This window comes from Chironomus tepperi, unplaced genomic scaffold (assembly GCF_022539635.2).
Source record: "Chironomus tepperi strain 1889 unplaced genomic scaffold, CSIRO-AGI_Ctep_v1 contig_161, whole genome shotgun sequence".
Lineage (NCBI taxonomy): Eukaryota > Metazoa > Arthropoda > Insecta > Diptera > Chironomidae > Chironomus > Chironomus tepperi.
The window spans coordinates 132,052-154,683 of NW_027226283.1; the positions used below are offsets into that span (position 1 = coordinate 132,052).

Sequence of the window (22,632 nt, forward strand, 5' to 3'; positions counted from 1 at the left end):
TGTTCTTTTTCTGTTGAATATTAAATGCTAATTAATGTCTACATTTTCTACTTGTTGATTGTCTGTCTTTCTCACTCACTCATGCTTTGTAGCTATATATTCAATCAAAGTAATGGATGATGATACTGCTAATATTCAGTTTTACTTCAACTTTTTTTCTCTTTCCTTATAATTAATTGAATGGGAATAAAGTGTTGTTATGGTTACAATATTTATAGCTCAATTTGTTGAAAAACAACCATAGCAACCGATAATTTATTATTATTTTTTCTGTTGATTTTTCAAGTCAAATCATCAGTTTATTTGTGCAAATTCAAAGAATAGTCTTAATGGCATACGATAACAGCAAGCGTGCAAATGCAACTAGCCTCTCAACAATGTACGGAAGGTGAAGTATCAAATATCAAAATTATTATAACTAACTAGTCATAACTTTTGTACTGTGTCTGTTTGTTTTATGATAGAATCACACACAACGAGAACTCAAGAATGATGAAAATTTGTTTCTGTTCCGATATGGACAAGTCTGTCCTTCTCAACAACTTTGAGAAACGAGGCTGGATGCAAGTGACAGCTGATGACGATTGGAACTTTTATTGGGCTGGCACACAAACGTGTAGAAATATATTTAGTGTAGATTCTGGCTATAGGATGCACGATAACCAGTATGTGTTGATTGATATTGACCTCCTTTTCAAAAAAAAACATCTAATTTATTGTATTGTAGAATTATAAATCACTTCCCAAATCATTATGAACTTTCGCGTAAAGACTTGCTTGTAAAAAATATTAAGAGATATCGTAAAGACTTAGAACGTGATGGTAGCGCATTAGCGGAAAAAGTCAATGATGGCGGAATAAATGGTCCAAAATATTTATATCTTGACTTTATTCCTGTGACCTTTGTTCTTCCGGCAGGTAATTAATCTCATTTGCTACTTTAATTATATGCACTGCTACTGCTGCTAAACTAAATTTTTCTTTAAATTTACATGCCAATTTAGATTATAATATGTTTGTGGAGGAATATCGCAAAAATACGCAAAGTACTTGGATTATGAAGCCTACCGGAAAATCTCAAGGTGCTGGAATATTTTTAATTAATAAACTTAGTAAATTAAAGCGATGGTCACGTGAAGCCAAAACGTCATTTCATCCGGCAATTGGAAAGGAAAGCTATGTTATCTCACGTTACATCGATAATCCATTACTGATTGGTGGCAAAAAATTCGATTTAAGACTTTATGTCTTGGTCACATCATTTCGTCCACTCAAGGCCTATTTATTTAAATTGGGATTTTGTCGTTTTTGTACTGTCAAATATGATACGAGTGTCACTGAATTAGACAACATGTATGTGCACTTGACAAATGTCAGCGTTCAAAAACATGGCGTAAGTTTTGAAATTCAACTTCTTCTTCTTTTTCTTTTTATTGCTGCACGTAGGATTATTAAAATGGTACAAATTGCAAAATATTTGATACACACAAAAATTAATCTCTAGACTAGAGTAGTCGCCTCGTTAGTTATGATTTGCTAATTGACAAACAAAGTAACAAAATCTAATTCAATTTCAAGGATATCCAATTCCAATAATATTGAAAAATTGATGAAAAATCCAAGAAAATTAAAGATGTAATGATCCACTAATGCACACCATTAAGTCTTAATTATATTCTAAAGAATCTTGAAAGAGATAATAGGCAATGAATATTGCCTATTAAACAGTATCATGTGCAAGAACAAGTTTGTACAAAAATATAAAAAAAATTAATTTAAGCATTTTCGACAGAAAACAACATTTGAAGCATTGATCTCGTTTTGGCGATTGAAAATCTTGATTTTGTGTTTCTTCTCTTTGCTCATTTCAAGGGCGAATATAACAACTTGCATGGCGGTAAATGGAGCGTACAGAACCTGAAATTATATTTAGAGGGCACTCGAGGCAAGAAAGTAACTGAAAAATTATTTGGTGGTATCAATTGGCTTATTGTGCATTCACTAAAAGCTGTTCAACCAGTTATGGCCTCTGATCGACATTGTTTCGAGTGTTACGGTTACGACATAATTATTGATAATAATTTGAAAGCATGGCTTGTTGAAGTGAACGCATCTCCGTCACTTACATCCACTACAGTCAATGACAGGATACTCAAGTACAAATTGATCGATAATATATTAAATATTGTATTGCCTCCAGACGGAATACCAGAGTAAGTAAAATTCTATATCCGCGTATTGATTTAATTGCTTAAATATGTCATGCTTGATTTTCCCAGCGTACGATGGAACAAGATTCCGAGTGCTGAGAATTTGGGAAATTTTGAATTACTAATCGATGAGGAACTCGCAACACAAACTCAAGAGGATAACATTCTTGGAAGCATGACCACTGGGAAGCAGCGAATTAATAATCGGTGGAAATGAAGTTTAGAGAAATTTAAGAAAAATACCAAAAAATAAAGTTCTAGTCCAAATTTTATAATTTATTTCTTTGATTTTTTTACTTTACAGGTACAGTCATATGATTTACATTTCTTGCAGATAGATGGGTGCTTTGTCTTTTCTGGTCCTTTTCTACAGCATGATACACATGGCATCTTCTCACTGCATCCAATTCTCGAACATTTTGCATCCTTCTTTTTGCTTTCTTTCTTGCACTTCTGAGTACAGCTAACGCAGGAACATGCAGGCATAGAACATCTGCCTGGAGTGCAGGGTCTGCATGATGTAGATGGTCTACAGCATGCATTTGGAGTGCAGGTTCTGCAAGGTGTAGTTGGTCTACAACAAGATCTGTATCTTCCAGAGCAAAGACATTGAAGACATCTTGATGAAGTTGATGGACCTGAGGTTGATTTACAGCAACACAAAGATTTTGTCTTTTTTGAAGTTGGTGTGCAACTTCGATTTTTTGACTTTGATTTACGATTTTTTGTTTTTGGTGTACAATCACGGTTCTTGGATTTTGATCGACTTCTGAATAAACCCATCCTGAGTTGTGACTGAATACGAAAAATTTAGAAAATATCAAAAGTGAATTTCCGAGATGTTATTTGGATATTTTTTCAAAAATCAATGGATTGCTTTAATTAAAAAAATTTATTTCATGAAAAATTTATGAGAATTTTTCTATGGATTGCTCTTTACCTCACTTAAAACAGTTATGCTCCATAACTCATAAAGGTCAGAAAAATGTCTATGGAAATTTGGTTGCCTAATGCAAATAATTTTTTATGATATTTAAGGTAAAAGTAGACTCTGAAGATGGTCATTGAATTGTTTACTGTTTTTATATTTCATCCATATTTTAATAACAAAGCTAAAGTTAAATGCCAATGGGTTATTGTGTTCAAAGGCTTATTAAAAACTCGAGTACTTAAAATAAATCATACATTTGTCGAATGTCTTGTTATTCCTTTTATGTTCTTTATTGTATTGGACATTTTGCCTCTCCTGCTGTCTAAAATGTAAGTGAAATTGAACTAGGAAAGACATAAATTAAAATTGTGTCATTCTTTATTGTACTGTTCCTTAAACTCAAACAGACTGCACAAAAAATATGGAAAAGATCTCATTTACATAATAATAAGTTGCGATCAATGAATCGTACTTAATTTTTATATTTTCAATTTTTTATTCCAAAAGTCATTCATAAATACTATAGATATATTCATAAATTGATGACAAATAAATTGATGACAATTACATTTTTATGTACAAGTGACACATGCGAATCATTAGATTACACTTTGACAGTGATGGATGTAGAAATGCAAATGAGCATTTCGATATTTATGGTAAAGTAATTTAGTAGCTTCCACAACTAGCTTCACAACGCAATTAGTCACACATAAAGGAACTGTTTCGGACATGAAAATTATCGATTCAAGATTAGATCATTGAAAAAGTTTCTCAGAAAGTTGACGTCATGTATGTAAGTCAATGAGCAAGTATCACATCCCCCTAATTACCATCAACCTAATAGGATATTCCTAAAGTAAAAATGCTAATGCAAAATGTGTTTGTGTAGGTAGTAAGATCAATAAAAATATCTGTTGAAGAACATGATGTTATGTATGTTTCAATCAAATGTCGTGCAGACTAAATTCACAAAGAAACAACGACAATCAATAAGTTAATAAATTCCTGTCATCTATTGTCTTTTATGCTAATTAGCAACAATATTAGGTTCAATACTGAGGAGAAATAACGTATCTGCCTTTATTTTATTGTACATATTTTATATGCATATTTAAAACGCGTTCAAATGACAATGTTTTTTTTTTTTCCTTTTTGAATTGGCGAAACAATAGATGAAGATGAAAATAATCGTAAATATTGAAGTGAATGGATACAAAAGTAACGACGTTTATAGATGCCTTCATTATCATTAACCACTTTATCTTGCAATTTTCAAAAGAAATATCTTCATTATACACGCTTTAATAATAGTTTTTCGTTGTATGTGTGTAATATGCGCACATATTGCGACTAGTTCGATTAACATTAAAGTCCATGTAATTATGTGTATATCAAATATCATAACGAGTATCAGAGATACAGGTGATAACGTTAGACAGGCGCATTTCTCTCTCAAGCGGCATAATGTGGCCAGTCGCCTTTATTGCCACAAAAATTAGTCAAAATCAGCCAACATGATGCCGCCAGGGCAATTATCCACTCTAGTGGACATAGCAGTACCCTAGTGGACATTTTGTGCTGTTCGAGTATTTGTTTGATAATATCTGAACTAATTCTTATACCCTAACAGCACACTTCAGTCAAATTCATATTTCGCCATTAAAGTGAAGCAAAAACAGATAATGATGCAGCCAAAGATGCAGGATATGGTGAATATACTTTCAATAAAGTGATTTATATCTACTATCACAATCAGTCAGTCTTTGTGGAACTAACAGATTAAAGGACGCTAGAGTCCTTAATATCCCGAACTGTCAGAAAGTTTCGAAAGATAGAGCTGTCTTTAGACATTCCCTACGCGTGACAATGGGCCATCGTGCGCTCCAGTCAAAGAAATAAGCAAGTAAGTAACAAATAAATTTTAACTAACGACATAAAGACAGAACAAGATTAGAAGTCACATTCTCAGTTCCAATGCTAAAGATTCAACTTTTATGCATGTATCAAGTTTCAGCATACAATAGCAAAATAAAGTTTGACACATTCTTTGAAAAGCGGAGCTTTGTTGTCATTATATGGAGAATAAAAATGGCTCAATTATCAAAAGATAGACAATAAATTTTCAAACTAATACAACATGAGTTACATGTATGAGCATCATAGAGTATGAATGTTGTTCCTTAACAAAATGGATATTTGTTTCTATATTGCAAAATCATCTAGTTTGGCATAAATGAAAATACCATTGGTAGTATACCTAACAAGATACGATTTTCCTTAATTTTCATAAAAAGGTGTAACATTACTTCCATTCTTTTTAGTAAAAGTGAGAGGAAATTCAGCATGCTGCTCGATAATTCATATAAATTTCAACACAATCATTAAGTGGCTATGTCACACATATCGAGCACTCTAAATGGACAGTAGTAGAGTTTTTCTTCGTTTATTATTACAATTCTTGTAAATAAACTTGTTTTGAACTCACGTTAGTGAACTGCAAGCTCGAGTTGCAAGCGACTCCCTGTATTAATTATTCAACAATGCAATGATATGAATTTATGAACATTTTTTTTTATCAAATATTATTTTTTATTACTGCATTTATATAGTTGAAATATAAGTCAAAGTTATGCAAAAGGAACACAATCCAGTGGAGACCTCTGATTTTTGTAGTTATTGAAATTTTATGGGCACAATTCGAACTATAGCAATGGATAACAATTTAGTTATTAGCACATGACGTTTGCAATTCTTTTAGACATTTAATACATTTATAATTGAACGCCACTGTCTATTGAGTATATTTTTTTTAACTGACTCGAATAGATACAAAGGTGTGTCTATATAGGAGGTTTACTTTCATATCGGTAACAAATCTTCAATTGCAATTTCGAAGCAGCTGGCCGTTTGTAACTTGTAAAGCTCCGCATTTTCGTGTACATATTTTTATGTTGGTTAGTTATGAAAGTAAAATGAAAAAATATATAGTAATAATAAGAAACATTGAAGGAAAAAAATGTATTAATAAAGTGCTTTGAAATCATTAAATGCTTTTCTTGTTAAATTGTTGTGCGAAACAAAACGCCCGAAAGCCAAACCAGACAACTAAGACTCTCCGCTTATTTTTCAAGCCTTTTTATTATATTTTTTTTTGATAATAGAACTTATTACAACATAAACTTTATTGCTAATGTTGTATGTTAAAGTGTTTTACTTCCATTCATTACTAGATGTACATTTTTCTACAGAAAAAAAAAATAGTAAGGAATAATGCATCACATTATGCTTCATGCAATCGATAGATGATTAGAAGCATACAGACACTTCAATTCATCAATCGGCTATACAATGCACGTTGTTTCCCTTAAGCATAACGAATGTACAAAAAAAATTATTACAACACTTTTATAGTAAGTTAGGTACTTGTTCAGAATAAGTAGTCGGATGTGCAATATAATTTTCTTAGGATCAAAGCATTGTTGAACGGAATTTTCATGTTTGATTGTTTTGTCAAATTTAAGTTCTTGTGGATTAGTCTTGCAATTTTTACCAGGCGTCATAAGAAATGATCCATAAAGACCTTCTTCTCTGCTGTATCCACAAATACATTAACACAATATTGACATGTTTTCGAGTGGAAGTCAAATACTTGTAACGTCGTGAGAATTGTGCGAATCCTTGTCAGCACTCAATGTAATGATTGACGGAATCGAACTCATGTACTCACAAAAGAGTGATAGATATATCCGGTCTGTTGCCTAACCACTTAATCATAGAGGGCTTACACTCGCGTTGGCAGATTTGTCTCTATCGGCCAATTTCACTAAAGTGGATTATCCGAAAATCTACTTCAGTTTTTTGGAAATATTTCTAACATCTTGTCTTGATACCCCAGATTCCACTCTGCTGAAACACCACAATACTCAAAAAGGACAACATGACCACTATGACACCGCTACATCTCCGTATTAATGATAAGATGCAAGGTTACCCTAATGGCTCCCATATGATTAATTTCGACTCATTTTGAGAAATGCGGTATGCCTCATTGTGTCGTTAACATATTGAATCTGAAACAAGTCAAAAAGAATCTTTTTCACATTAGCTGCTCGGGTTTTGATATCTTACGACTTATATCCTGCTTAAATATGCATAACTATTCAAAGATTTCGAAATGCTGTAAATTAAGTAAAAATCAGCATATGCAAATTTTTAAACTGCTAATCAAAAAACCTCAGCATAATCAAATGAATTTACCGAGCAAAACTTCCAACATTATTAATGGTGAAAAATGAGAAGCATGTTGAGTGGCATGCTTATGCCAGAAATTTCAAATTTATTTAAAAGTACAACATTCATTTAATTGTATATGTGTGGGCATTATTCCTTATTTACATTTGCGCCACTGACTGCAGACAGTATTGAAACTTCATTTTTAATTCATCTAAAATCTAAGCATAAATTAATAGCAAAAAAAAATGCTAAGATGTCAAGTTATGTAATCTTGAAATGCATTTTTTCATTCTTCTTACGAGTCGGACTTGCAATAAGCTTTACTATCAACAATAGAGGAATGCAGAAAAGTTGTTTTATATGGAAATTAGACAATAGGCTTATAGCCTATACGTCGACTTCGAGACCAGTGGGCAAAAGTTATTACAAATGCCATAAAGTAATATGAATCATCAGCGGGTGTTAATTTATTGACAAGACTTTTATAGGAAACTAGAAAATTATATTTGTGCAGTTCTACTTTTAAGATAAAACATCCGTTTAATCTTTTCCTTCTATTTGCATGCTTTCTGAATTTATTGTATCAGTTTTTGTAGACTATAGGAAGCAAAAAAAAGAAAGACAATAAAAAGAGGAAAGTAAAAATTAAAACGAATGTACATGAACAGGAGGAATTGAAGGTTTCCATTGCTCCACTTATGAATAATTCATTTCAAACAGTTGAAGCGTAAAATAGTAGCTTCATCATCTATTTTACTATATTTTTAGCAATAAAAAATCTGATGACGTGTATTTAATGTCCATAATAATCGACGTAAATAAATCCACGTACATACTCTATCATTATTTCCCTTCCTTGCGATTCATAAGTGTCTGATACATATATTTTTTTAGAGATTTTAATCGATTAAAGTCTCTGTTTGTGCATTACATTTTTAATTATCGAAAAAATACCGTAGCGGTAAGCAAAATGAGGTTATTGCTGAATACGGAGAGTTAAAAAATTATTTTTTTTCCTTCTTTTAAAATTGAACAAATTTCAACTCAAGGTCTTTTGTTATTACAATTTCAGCAGTTCCAATTTATATTCAGACTAAAAACTGATGGTGTATTGTTTTGTTTTTTGTTTTTTTTCCTTCTTAAGCTTAACATTTCGATAGTTAATAAGGCTTCAATCTCAATGAATGTCAGTCTCATATAACAATTAACAACGAGATGATTCAGAACCAATTTTTGCTGTACACTTAAACGTTATCCAAGAATAAATAGGTGTTTTAATTAACGTTATAATCGATTGTTATGTAAAATGAGGAATCATTTGCTGATTCAAAACAAACATCAATGTTGTTATTTTTTGGCTGATCTTTTAATTCTGTATGCTTTAACCCGCTTAGACGTTATTCAATGTTAAGTAAGTTTATAATTTAAGGATGATTTATCTTTTTTTGTGCTTTGTGTTATGGATTAGCTCAGCATTAAATGATAGCATTTAAAGGGGTATCTACATTCAATCTACATTTAATCTGTGGATGTTAGTCGCTTTTCCTTGATTTTTTTAACAAGTAAAATTAGCATTAGATTTTATGGTATAAATGCATAAGCAGGTAGAATTAGTGAATCCTCGAAACGTTTTCAATATTCCAGAGCAAAGCTTAAAGTCAACTCAAATTTGGCATGATGACGAGTAGACTTTTCTAGTCCACTTGATAGCACAATTAGCAAAATACGGGTCACGAAAGTTGTTATTAGATTTGAGCATCAAGGCAACTTCAAGGTTCAAATCAAACGCAGACCATCAGCATAGTTTTTTTTGGAAGTTTAGATACTTCCGCTTCTTAAGTGCAGCAGTTAATTGACAACAACCACGAAATTGGCAATGCGAATCATAACGGCAAAAGATCTAGAAGATGTCCAAAGAACTCATTGAGGGAATCTGCCGATCATGATAGTATTGCACTTGGAATCGAGAATTGGTAAGTGGTAAGAAGCAATGTGGATCTCAATTGATCTGTACGGCCAACGAAGTAAGTAATTAAGCAAGAAATATAATATTGTAGTTAGAAATTTTGTATGGAAAAGTCGACTCATGTCGATTTGACTCCAAATTAAATTTTGAGTCGACATTGCACTCTGGAAATTAGTCAACAGCTTTATGCCAAATTTTAATTAAGAATGACTCACCAGCTACAATTTATTCATCTCCTCAATAACAAAAATTAATAAAAAAAATCGGAACCATAAATTGGGTATTTCTAAAAACAATTGTATCTTTGACCATCACACGGACTATGAACTATAAAAATCTCACAATTAAGTACGCTTCTCAACAAAGATATTGATTCCATCAACAGGACGCAAGATGATTTCTGCTGTTAATTTAAGGTTTTCTTGTTTTTTGTCAAACGTCAGTTTAAAATGTCTAAGAACAGTCGAGATAATTACTTTAATTTCATAAAGTGCAAACTTTTGTCCTATGCAATTTCGAGATCCAGCAGAAAATGGAATGTAAGAGAAAGAATTGACTTTGTCAGAAAATCTTTCAGCTTCAAATCGATGTGGATTGAACTTTTCAGGTTCAGGATAAATGTCTGGATTTTTACGTAATAAATATGGAGAGACATAGATCTTCATATTTTTTGGAAATGTATAGCCGCCAGCAGTTAGTTCTTCAGATAATTTACGACCATAATAAGGTGCTGGAGGAAAAAGTCTTAATGACTCTTTTACAACCAAATCGAGGTAATACAAGTTGTTCAACTTTTGTATGGTCAATTCTTCGTCATATCCAATAACTTCAATAATTTCATCATAAACTTTCTGCTGAACTTCTGGATATTTTGCGATATTATAAAAGGTGAAACTAATTGCACTGCTTGTTGTATCATGTCCTGCAAATGCAAATGTATCAACTTCTTCCCGAATATCCAAATTACTTAAAGGTTGTCCATCAATACTTGAACTTAGAAGTATATCAAGCAGAGCTTTCTTCTTCTTCTTTCCTGTGTCATCAACTTCATTGGCATTAAGCAAGTCTTCTCTTCTCCTCTGTATGACATCATCAGTAAATTCATGAAGAATTTTAATACACTTCTGTTGTCTTTTGTACATGTCTGTAAATTGGAATAAGAATTTGTTCCTTTTTGTCTCATCTAATGACCGTATCATCGCAATGGTTGTCACTCTATGAAAATATTTTTAGTCAACAGATTAATGCAGGCTAATGATTTAATGATTACTTACTCTTTGACTGCTCTAAGATACTCGGAATTTGTAGTTTGAGCATGAATATTAATTCCCATTACAGCTTCTAAGAATTTAAAAGAGACTCAAAAAATTCATTAAATTCAAGTGATGAAGAACTTACCACAGATTGTGTCTAAAGCATATAAATTCACAAGTGGAAATATATCCACAAATTTTCCATCATACTTCTCAAGCTGTTTAATAAAAACTTTTGAATGCTCATTCATGATGTCCACAAATTTTTCAAGAATTTGGAAATGGAATCCAGGAGTAATAAGCTTTCTTCGCTGAAACCATTTCTTTCCACTTGAAGTTATTAAGCCATTCCCAATCCAAGGAACAAGTAAGTCATAATCAATAGTTTTCTCAATATGGACTTGACTAGTAAGAAGTGCTTCAATGATTTTGACATCCGAAACAATTGCACTACCTGGATCAAATGGTGAGACTGTCAAGTGAAAGACAGGACTGAACTTCTCTCCTTGAATTTCGAGATAGTCAAAAACACCTTTAGCATCCTTTCCAATAAAGTCAATTAAATGATGGAAAATTGGCAATTTCCTTGGACCTGGAATTTTGGACAACAAGTAATTTTGACGACGATACTTGATTTGATACCAGATAATAAATGCAGCTACAGCAACAATAAAGAAGATTACAAAGTACATTTTTTGATCTTCTTAAATAGGACCTTCTCAGTTAAAAAGTTCTTAATTGACTAAAATGTTTACTGCAGAGCAATGAATTAAATAAATGTACATACATATGCGTTTTTTGGGTTTTTTCAAGATCTTGTTTACAGATATTGCCAAAATACAGGCCCTATTAATTATATTTTGAGTGCAAAGTTTTATATTACTGACCTTCACCAATTATCGATCAAACAGAATATATTATGGCTGTTTACATGAAAATTGTCACTTGTACGCCAGTTGGCTGCCATGAATAACTTGTGCTGATCAGGATTTGAACTGATCTGATCATTGTACAGCGCTTAGGTCATATATTCACATGTATAACGGCAGTACACATATTTTTCTAATAAAAACGCAAAGATCATCTTGACGGTACATGCTCTCAATCGCAATTCCATCTCTTCATTTCTATCTGACAGTCGGACAAATTTCCCTTCAAAATCATCACAAATATTAACGCAACTCATCAAAGAATAATTTTTTGATATTTTTATGAATATTGCTTCTTTCTTTCTATTGAAATCTATTCAATAGTATTGAAAAGAAATGTAGCACGTGCCGTGATCGTGACCAGACGTCACAAAAATCGTTTGTAATTCATTTTTCCTATCATCATGAAGTTTGATATTTAAATAAATAGTGCTGCAAGCGGTTTTGTAAATCTTTCTGTTGATGGTAACTGCAACTAGTTTAATCGAAGATCGTGAAAATAGTAACAGAAGTGAAACAATAAAGAAACTGAAGGTGATCTTTATAATTATGAAATATTCGAAACAATACAAAAGTGCAATTGGAATTTTTTTTACGGGAGCAAATCGAAGAAGATATTGATCTATTTACTCGTTCTCAATTCATACAAATATTTTCTTTTATCATTTTATCACATTACTGCTTCGATTCCATTGAATGAGAATATTTTTAGGTCATTTTATCATGATCATTGCTGTATGCATTTGCTCTTCATTCTGTCTTTTACCATAGTAGCATTATTTGAATTAAACTCACCATAGGTCGCCTGAATTTTATTATAAACTGCTTCTGCCTCTTCATGACTGTAAATGTTTTCATTGAGAGTCGATAAGAATGAGCTACCATTTAGCCGTTAAATGTAAATTACTTTCATGAAAGTTATAGGTATATATGAGAAAATTAAAGAATGCATATTTAAAGTGAATCGCGATAATAATGAAAGTAATGTCATGACAGCAAATTTGCATTCCAAACCAGATTCATTTTTTTCAATTAGCAAAATAAAAAGCGTTTCATCAATTTATTAATAAGATGTGGGTAGGCATGTATCAAGCTTGTATACAGGCTCGATAACATGCGAATAATTAAGAATTTTAAACTAATTAAGTTTGTGTCGGTGAATATAATTTATTTCGAAGAAGGAGCAATTGATCGAATGACACATATGAGGGGCATAGTCGGAAGTTTTTGGAAAGAGATTTTGAATATTTTTAGTTTGAACGCCTAGGTTTAGGGGGTCTTGTAAAACCCCATAAAATTGGCTTATCTTAAGGGTTTTACCAAGATCCGCAGGTCCGCATTTCCTACATTTTAGATGCGCAGACCTGTATTTTTCAACTGAATCTCATAGTTCTTGCATAGGTGGATTCCAGCGAATTTAATTTGCAGGTCTTCAATTTGGAATGAACCCTAAATATTCAATATAACCCACTAAACAGGCCATTGCCAAACTTAATTGTGATAGCAGTGATGGGCAATCGGTAGTGTACCACCAAAAATTCTTGGAAATTCCAAGCCGTATGTCTTTTCGGTCAGGTTGTGCTACAGAAAATAAAAGATTGCCGATCACTGTGTTATAGGCTTCGTATCTGATATTATTCCTATTGAATGTTAATTTCATGTCGTTTTTTTATCGACCTCATCAACATCCGTGCTTATCTGATGTTATATTTATTCAAGATTAACATCACATTTTCATAGTTCCACTATAAAATAAAGTCTACTCCCACTCATGAATATATCTTCCGACTTCCGTGAATTATTTATTTCATATGTCATCCAATATTTTATCGTATAATTAACAGTGCCTTAAACACAATAAATGTTAAAACTAAATACTCATAAATTTATAAATGTTGTTTTAAGGAGTAGAAAGTTATCATCTTGTTAATCACAATCTGCCTCGTATCAGGATAGAAAAAAAAATTATTACAAAAGACAACAAGAACTTATAAAATCACAAGCTAAAAACAACTCGCTTAAAGCTAAAGCTTAATAACTTTGAAATAATATACCCATGCTTGTTAATGGTAACTTTCTTTTAAGCAACAAGACTTTAATAGTAAAAAATACTCCAGTTTTTCATTGCTGCTAAGTTAGCCATAAAATTGCATCATATAATATTTGCTGAAGCGGTTTCATTGAAGGAATAGTTGCCGATAAAAATGCTATAGATGTCTTTTGAAGAAATATCTACTAATGAGGATTGATGCTAATATCATCCATCTGTAATTAGCCTTTTATATTGTCTGGTACTTTAGATTATTTTCCTTACTTTACCATAAACATTAATCCTATGTGATTGAACATTCCATGTTAAAAATATTTTATTGATCTTAAGTGCCAATTTCTCCAATATTTTACGAATTTTTAATGACATTAAGGTTCCTTAAAAGCGTTAAAAATGCGATTACTTTTGTTACTTATCGATGTGAAAATTATGTAATCATCAATGTAATAAGTAAAGCGTAAAAGCTGTTAAAAACTTATTAAATTGCCTTAAGTCGTTCATTTAATAATTGAATTTCAATTTAATCTGTAATATAATATAGTAAAGATTTATGGCGGTAGGTGATAATAATAGATTAAAATAAAGATGTATGAGTAAATGTCACAATTTTTTATGGAGAGATATGAGAGTATTAAATTCCCCCATTCCATTCACATATTTTTTAAAGCATATGCTCATCTTCAAAAATGTATTGAATGTTTTTTTAAAGCACACATATTTTTTATTTCGTTGGGATTAGTGACCCCTCTTCTCGCATTTTCAACGTTTCTTTTTCTCTTCATTTCTAAACGATTTGTGTACATATTTGCTTTGAACATACGAAAAACTTTACAACCGTGACGATATTGATAGAAATACTAAAATAGCTCTCTCTTTAAACACAATGGACTGCAAGTGTATACATAATTAAAGTAAATTAAGTTTTGAAGATGCCCGCCTTCTTCATTTCATATTCCACCAATGAACACCGAGCGATTAGGTGCTTAGATGATTTCAACGTTTTTTTTTTTTTTTCGATATTTGCTGAGTTTCATCTCTATTCTACTGCAATGTGATTCTCTCTATATATACATATTGAATGATTCTCTAGCATGTTGTTTCGAATGAAAAATAATTTAATATTCTCCTCATTTTGTTTTTCAGTAGCTAATTTTATTACTGTATATTGTATTTAAAATTAATGCTAATTTAGTCAATTTTGCTTCAAATTTTAAATTCATGCAAAATTATTAAAAATTAATTTTTTTGTTGCAACAATTCGTTGAAAATTGAGAGTGTCGCTTGATATATAGAAGCTATGGAAGCTCTATTGACTTACCCGAATAACACACCGTATTCGCTAGGACACTACTGTGTCACTGTATTAACAGTAAGTCACAAAATTGCAATGACAGCACTTTGAAACTTTGAATGGATTCCGAGCCATTTTTACGTTTAAAAAAATCAGATTTGCCTCATTGTGCTGCTCGGGTAAGATTATCCAGTCTGACTATAAAGATGACATAAGATTATGTGGGCGACCAAAATAGTCTTGAAAAGAAGCAAAGTCGATAGAGATGACATTACAATAGGAATTGACAAGCTGAACACAACTGTAGAGCTAATTAGAATCGACATCTGTGGATCACAGTTGATCTATACAGCCGGTAAAGTAAGTAAGTGTCGACATCAAATCCTACATACGCAAAGATAACACGAATGGAAAATTCAAATGGTTAATTAAATTATATTAAGTTACTTTAACACTCGCAGTGTTACTTGCAATAAAAAGAGACAAGGTTATAAAATCAAGGCATAATTAAATTATTTAAAACACATTGGATATAGAAATTTCTTCATCACTTGATTATAATTCTTACGATTATTAATATTTGTTATTGCATTCCCGACTATCATTGTGAGGTAATTTGAATACATTAAAATATATTAAAATGTATAATTTTCTCAGTTTGTAACGACGAAATGGATCTCCATAGTCAAACTATTTTAATTAGAATTTAATTGACAGCATCCATATACGAGTTATAAAGGCATTAACATGTAGATATTTAAAACGATGAAATTAGCTATATTCACACATAAATATTAGCAATATTTTTCACTCGCTCTCTTTCATACGTTGAGTAGACGACTCAAGTAATATTGAAGTATGGGTTGAGGATAGTTTAAGTCTCATCAATCGCTTGCCTGCCAACATTAAAGAATCACTCTTTAATGAATCTCAGAAGCTCGGTCATAAATGAAGTGCACAACAAACCACTTAAAATAATGAGTAAAATCTCTTACATGATGATGACTTTAGACAGGAATGTGTGATCTTAAATGTCTAAGCTTGATGCCGTGAATTTATGACTTTTTTTAATTATAATCTTAAAATTATAGAGGACAATGTGGATCATTAGAAAATTTTATTTTCATCACTAAAAGTGCTAAAAGAAACTCGCTATAAAAATATATATTTGCATTTGTAGAGGAAAAGAAAAAGAAAGAAGAAAAAAAAAAACTTGAAGTCAATGATATGGAAAAATGTTATCTCGTCACAAGAAATTGATTTAGTTTCACAACATTAAAAAAAATCCGAGCGTCTCGTTAAATTAAAAAGAATCACTTTCACAAGCTCATGAAGAGGCAAAAAAAGTGCTCTAGTTTCACTGCGCCTAGGCCCAAGAGTAAATGCGAATATGAAGGAGAAATATAAAAAAAATGACGGTGAAACGAAAGTGAAACGTTTAAACTTGCGTCGTTGGACTTTTTTATTTTCTTCACTCTTATCATTATCATTTTTACACATATACACATTTAAGCATGTACACTTTGATTCATGTCTTTATGTTTATGTCGTTACAGATCACTCTAGTTGAGCTACATGAGGAAATTAAGAGAAAAAAAAGACGAATGATCGAACGAAATAAAACATACATACATCAGTTTATTGATTCGATGTGAAACATGATCTGATTGCGGCATGCTGTGAAAATAGAGAGTTTATTATTTAGTTCGTATGGGTCAAAGGGGGATGAGCAAATAGCTTTCCAAATAATAATGTGGAAATGATGATTATGATGATGATGATGATATAATAGCAAAATCTATAAGAGCACTTGCATTTTGCTCTAATTATATGCACTAGATAGGTGCAATAAACGACTTTAAATAATATTTTTTATTTCACTAATGAAAGTGCTGCTTCATATTAAGGTGGAGAAATGAAATTGAAAGCAGTATTTTTTATTACTTTATAGATTTGTTAATTCGATCAAGTGAAATAATTGATTAAATAATTTTTTTTTTATATGGCAAAGCGCGTAAATTTTTCTCAACTGATGATGCGATTGATGCTGCCTTTTCAGTATTTAATGAACGATTTTTTTTCACTTTGTTTTTCTTCATAATACTTTGTGCATTGGATTTTACACTTTAATTGGTTCAGTTTTACAAGCTTTAATGGAAAATTGAAGAAATCTCTATTTTTCGCTTGATTCGTTTTTTTTATACTTTTTACATCACTTTCAATCAAATTTTGACCGCTTTTGTCATCATTCTCGCTTTCAATCTCAGTTTCAAATTGAATCTTTACGCTTTAAAAATGTATCGTAAATCGACTGTTGAAATTTAAGTAAAGCTTTACATAAAACCCTCTAAATACCTGCTTCAATGCTTTAAACTAAAAAGTGAATTGATTTTTGTGTTTTTTTTTTTTTTGTCTTGACAATCGGAAGCAAAGTATTTAAATAAGTTAGCAAGAAGATTTTTTTTCAACTAATTTCAACTAATTTATGTGGAACAGTTTTCGCTTTCACTTTGACAAAAATTTTCACGGAAAATTTATGGCTTTAATTTTTTTTCCCTCTTTGACTTCTTCTTTTCATTAACATTTTACATCCGTTACGTATATTCATTTCGATACGACAAATTGGCAAAAAGCTTTTCAAAGAAAGTTGAACTTTTTAACATTTTTAATCGATAGCAAAAATTTGTAATAAAAATTAGCATGATGAGATTTTGCTCTGGATTAAGTACAAGATGCATATTTGCAAGCGAGAAAGAGAGATTTACATAAACTTGAAATCAAATGCAGCCAGGTTTGATATCTTTGGTATGATTGCAATGAAGAAAAATCATGCCTAGAAGGTATCACAAAAATGAATGGACATCAGGGTTGTAGCCAAAAATGTGTGGAATTGGGGAGAATTTCAAACTTGCATATAGGAAAAATTCGGCAACTGATAAGTTTCTTTGTCTCAATACCAATAAGTTCTCAGGAAAAGTCAGCAACTTTGACAAATTTTCAGATTACTAAAGATTTGTTAAGGAGACCCTATCAGGCAAAGAAACCGCTTAAGGGTACAATAGTGGTATTTATAAACCATGAAAGCATTTTCTGTGTCTGATAGGGAGAGTGATGGAAGCTATCAATCTGACTCCTTGGTGGACCAAATGTCAAGTGTTTTCATTCACGTTATATATCACTGTGCACAAAACAATACTGACCCCCATGATTCTACCTACATTAGTATCATAGAAGGTGCATATGCCACTGACACCTAAGCACAGACGTCTGTTTAACAACCCTGAAAGCAACATCATAGAGCTAGAGATTATCAATTTTGAAATCTATTTATCGCACATTGCAATCATAATTTGCATAAATTATCTTCAACTGTAACTCAAAATGACGTTTTATGAAAATAAATAAGTAGTGTATTGCGGAGAAGCTTGCAAGCGAAGCACAAGCATTGAAGAAGGGGGGAAAAAAGAATATTGTGTAAAGTCGTTCGTGTGTGCAGTGATTATCGTTGATATGAAGGCGCGCGAAATATTTCACGATCATGCCAGAAGCAACATTCATTAAAACTGTACCACATCGAATTCGCTGATGCCTTCAATGAATTTTTTTTATGCATTATTGCACATTTGGGAGGAATAATGAAACTTGTTTCAATTTATGTAAATGAAAGAGAATTTTTTTTCTGTGTCTGTCTCTCTCTTTCTCCTCGCACTTAATTCAGCACTCAATATACAAGCCTCTATAAATGTATATACGGTGCGTATCCAAGGATCTGTTTATGCAAATTTTATATTTTGGCATTGATAAATGATGGCAGATTATTGAAATATATTTACGCAAATGGCCTTAATTTACGATCATATAAAGCTCTAGTTTTTTTCGATATAAAAACTCATAAGCTATACGTACATATTCATATAAATTGACTCTGTTGCTGTTCATTACTCGCTTTATCCGGAAAGCGAAAAAAAAAAAAAATATTCATTAACTTTATATTTTTTCAGTTTAATGAATCCTTGTGATGGCAAAATCTGAAATTTATTCATCGACATGAAAAATTGATAATAATTCTCAATTAAAATGAGACTGCGCGGATAGCTTTTGATGCTTGAGCTTTATAGCAATATGCTCTTGTTTTTATTCATATAAATTTATTTTCATTTCATTTTTTTCTTTTTTAAATTTCTCAAACGTTGTCCAAACATACTTCCTGGATAATGCATTTAGAAAGACAGAAATTTTTTTATAGATTACATTCGAAGTATTTCTTTATTTTTTTTATATAACATTTTCTTGAGAGTTCAGCCCCAATGTAAACGGAGAAAAACTAAGCAAAAATATAAAAAAAAAATGGTATTAATATGTTTTAAATGAGATATATACATAGAAAATAAAATAGCAATGCACTTCTTAGAGGTAGAAAATGGACAAAAAGTGAAAATAAACTAAAGGCGACTGCGAAGAGTGAGAGAAGGAAAAAGAGAGCATGTAGGTGGACATTTTTATTTACAAATATTTAATGTTGAATAAATGAGTAAAGTAGAGTACATATCGTCGAATTTATAAATGTATACATGCAAAAAAAAATCCATGGGCGTACATGACGATTCCTAATCGCGATCTAACAAATTTAGAGCATGCTTCGCTACGCCTGTGATTACAACAAATAATGTTTTTATAAATATTGTATTTTTCTCTCTTTTCCTGCAAGTTATTTAAGAAAGAAAAATTGCAAATTTTGTGGAAGAGGACGGGATGGCTTTAGCGCATTTGCATCTTCTATTGGAATGTTACCATTGGAATTGTGTATACCTTGTATGCTCTTGAAGACAATCGGTATATTCTTGCAGACAATGAGTGTACTCACCTAAATGGACGTGGTCAAGAGAATCCTCAATCAATATAATTGAGCATAATCAATTTTTTGGCCATACTCATAAGTATGCTCTTTGTCTGTTCAGGTTATATTTAGACTTAAGAACGCTTTTTAGTTCATGACTTTATTACTGTTATATCTCGATCTATAAATGTCAAAATATTGCTAACATCTCATCGAGATAGCAGAATACATAGATCCAAATGGTGGTCAATTACGAATATGGTCCATTGAATCAGCTACTTGGTCACATAATTTGCGTAATTGATTGTTACTTACATAGCTCTAAGAAGAGCTAGAAGTCGACTTTCCCATACAAAATCTGAGTCGACATCGAGCTCTGGCTCTAAGAATGCTACCTTCTCGACGACGTGGAGGCAACATGTGACCCGCCCGGGTAATTATCATCCAAACAATTCCTAATAGTCCAAAATTCAGCTTCATACAACAAACTTAAAAAAAAAAAATAAATCAATCCACTCAATAAGTATTGAATGTCAACTCTATAGCAATTAAGTGGGCATACAAGTTAGATAGACTGAAAAAGTATAAACAGCAACACATTTGCTTAGAGGAAATGGCGCTAAAAGTATATATTATAGAGCAAAAAAAAAATATTATCAAGTACCGAAGAAAAATATTCATGGCAGCCATGATGTAAGTAACTGTGAGCATAAGGAAACAATGGATTTCACCGTAAAAATATTATTTCATAGATTCATAGCTTGTTCTTTATACATAGTGGAGAGTAGATAAGTAAAGTCCGTAGGATTACAATTGAAAGCCACTCGGCTGCAATTTATTTGTACAAATTCATCGTCAATTAAAAATTGCAATGATAACTTTTTTTCCTGCTTCTTTGCAGCTCAGCATTCAAGCACCGTAGTGACCATTACTATTTTCTATCCAATGAATGTATATGAAAGGGAATCAAAATAAAATAAAAGAAATTTTGCTCGATATTTTAGCGAATTTGTTCTACACAATCTATATTCGTTAACCTTAATTCCAGTTAATTTTGAATATTGAAAGTATCTGTTTCCATTCTATTTACCTGCATCAATTCAAGTGGCTTACTTTTTTTTTGACAAAATTGACCATACAAAATCTTAATTATATTGTTTCATCTGAATGAACTGACTGTAAAGTCTGAAATGTATTACAGTGTAAAATAAGTTTGACTATATTAATACATTTAATTCATGATAACTCAATCTGTATGACTATTGGATGGTGGATAATTTAGTTCAAAAATTAACTTCACCTCCATAAAAATACACAGTCAATTGATTAAAACTGCGATCAGCTATATGCAAAACTAACTGAGGAAGTAAAATTAAAATATGTAAAACTAGATCATGCATTCAAAAAGTCTCGCATTTACGACGTATACGTAAATTAAAAAAAAATGTATTTAACAATCAAGGCTATAAAGTTCGATAATAAATGAATTTCATTCGATATCTTCCTTGATTGTAGTTTTTGTTGTTGTTGTTGCTGTATATTTGGAATATATCGAAGCATGAAATGACAGTGTAAACTACTTGCAGTAATTGGAAATTAATTGACAAGTCATGCGTGAATATAAGAATATGGTTTAGTAAACTCATTGAATATTTTTATGAATACATGTACTTATGTAGATATATGAGTAAGTAAGAATTATCACATGCGGTGATGATGAATAGTATTGAGTAATATTGATAACGTGTAATTTCAACTTCTTGCATGTGAAAATGATGGAAAATACTTTCAATTCAACTGTAATAAATTTTCATCTCCTCTACGTTGTCCAGGAGATGATGACTGAAAATTGAAAAATAAAGTTATAATAATATGTGGTGCTGCTGCTGCTGCGCGTACAGGAGAGAATTTATATATATGAGAGAGAGAAAGAGAATCAATGATCAATGACTACACTGATATAAAAAATATATATATATAAATTTGTATTACAGATTCCATACGTTGATGATCGAGCGACGAAGACTACGACAGCAACAGTGACGAAGAGAGATGCAAAAAGGCGAGAGGAAAAAATGTTCGGACAAAATTTTTAAAGAAGAAGAAAGAAAAAAAAAATAATATTGAATAAGTAAAGACAACAAAGAAGAATTACACTGCTATAAAAATATATAATACGTATAGTCACTCCATACAATACAAACAAAAGACTCATGGCTCACTTAAATGTATAAGTGCTACACTTATTTGCTCTTTTTCTTAAGCTTTAATCTCAATGCTTTATTTTCTTTTATTACAACAATTTTTATTTTTTCTTCTTTCAGTACTCATACACTTACTCACTCCTGCAGTGGGCTCGCGCAGTTGTTATTTCATATTGTTGTTAACAAACTATCCAACCTAAAGTATGCTGGAAATTAAATCACATTTCAGTGGGTTTCTGTACTTGGTACTCGATGTTACACATTTGGATTGCGGAGAATTTTTTTTATTTTGTTTCGTTTAATTTTTTTAACAAATTTTGAGCGCGAATAAATTTTTTTTTTTTTGGTGAATTCTTATTCTTTATCAACTTGACACAGTTCATAGATATTCATAGAGTGCTAATAAATCATAAAGATCCTTAAAGAACAAAACATATAAAAAGTGATAAGCTGATAAGAAAATAAAAATTATCAAAAAGTGGAAAGACCAAAAAAATATTGAAAAAAATTCAAAAGATTTGAACGAGTGAACAGAACAGAAGTTGCAAATGCATTAATGTTACCATAAATATATTTAAAAAATATACATAAAGTACCACATGATATATAAAGTGCGATAAAGAAATTTAATTAAATTGACAAATAAAGAAAGTTTTAAAAAAGGAATTTTTTATTAAAAATTTAAATAAGTGCTGTTTTTTTTGTATAATAAAGAAAAAGAGAGA

General features: G+C 31.2%; 2 protein-coding genes across 2 annotated transcripts; one reads left to right on the top strand and one right to left on the bottom strand.

Annotated features, from left to right (window-relative positions):
- The first annotated feature begins 480 nt into the window (after positions 1-480).
- Positions 481-2,427, top strand: TTLL1B (Tubulin tyrosine ligase-like 1B). The gene is made up of 5 exons (XM_070637177.1): positions 481-665; positions 728-918; positions 1,005-1,393; positions 1,873-2,213; positions 2,280-2,427. Exons 1-5 carry the CDS (start codon positions 490-492, stop codon positions 2,425-2,427), a joined length of 1,245 nt encoding a protein of 414 aa, XP_070493278.1. The 5' UTR covers positions 481-489.
- Positions 2,428-9,537: 7,110 nt separating this feature from the next.
- On the bottom strand, positions 9,538-11,305 carry LOC139088122 (cytochrome P450 4d1-like). Its single transcript, XM_070637178.1, has 3 exons — positions 10,742-11,305; positions 10,618-10,684; positions 9,538-10,558 (listed from the first exon to the last, which is right to left on the bottom strand). The coding sequence occupies exons 1-3, from the start codon at positions 11,286-11,288 to the stop codon at positions 9,688-9,690; spliced, it is 1,485 nt and encodes a 494-aa protein (XP_070493279.1). The 5' UTR covers positions 11,289-11,305; the 3' UTR covers positions 9,538-9,687.
- Between the last annotated feature and the right edge of the window lie 11,327 nt (positions 11,306-22,632).

Coding starts and splice junctions, on each gene's coding strand:
- TTLL1B (XM_070637177.1), top strand. CDS start 490: ATGATGAAAATTTGTTTCTGTTCCGATATGGACAAGTCTGTCCTTCTC. Junction 666..727: donor TATAGGATGCACGATAACCA/GTATGTGTTGAT, acceptor ATTGTATTGTAG/AATTATAAATCACTTCCCAA. Junction 2,214..2,279: donor CCTCCAGACGGAATACCAGA/GTAAGTAAAATT, acceptor TGATTTTCCCAG/CGTACGATGGAACAAGATTC.
- LOC139088122 (XM_070637178.1), bottom strand. CDS start 11,288: ATGTACTTTGTAATCTTCTTTATTGTTGCTGTAGCTGCATTTATTATC. Junction 10,685..10,741: donor TGCTTTAGACACAATCTGTG/GTAAGTTCTTCA, acceptor TTAAATTCTTAG/AAGCTGTAATGGGAATTAAT. Junction 10,559..10,617: donor TATCTTAGAGCAGTCAAAGA/GTAAGTAATCAT, acceptor ATATTTTCATAG/AGTGACAACCATTGCGATGA.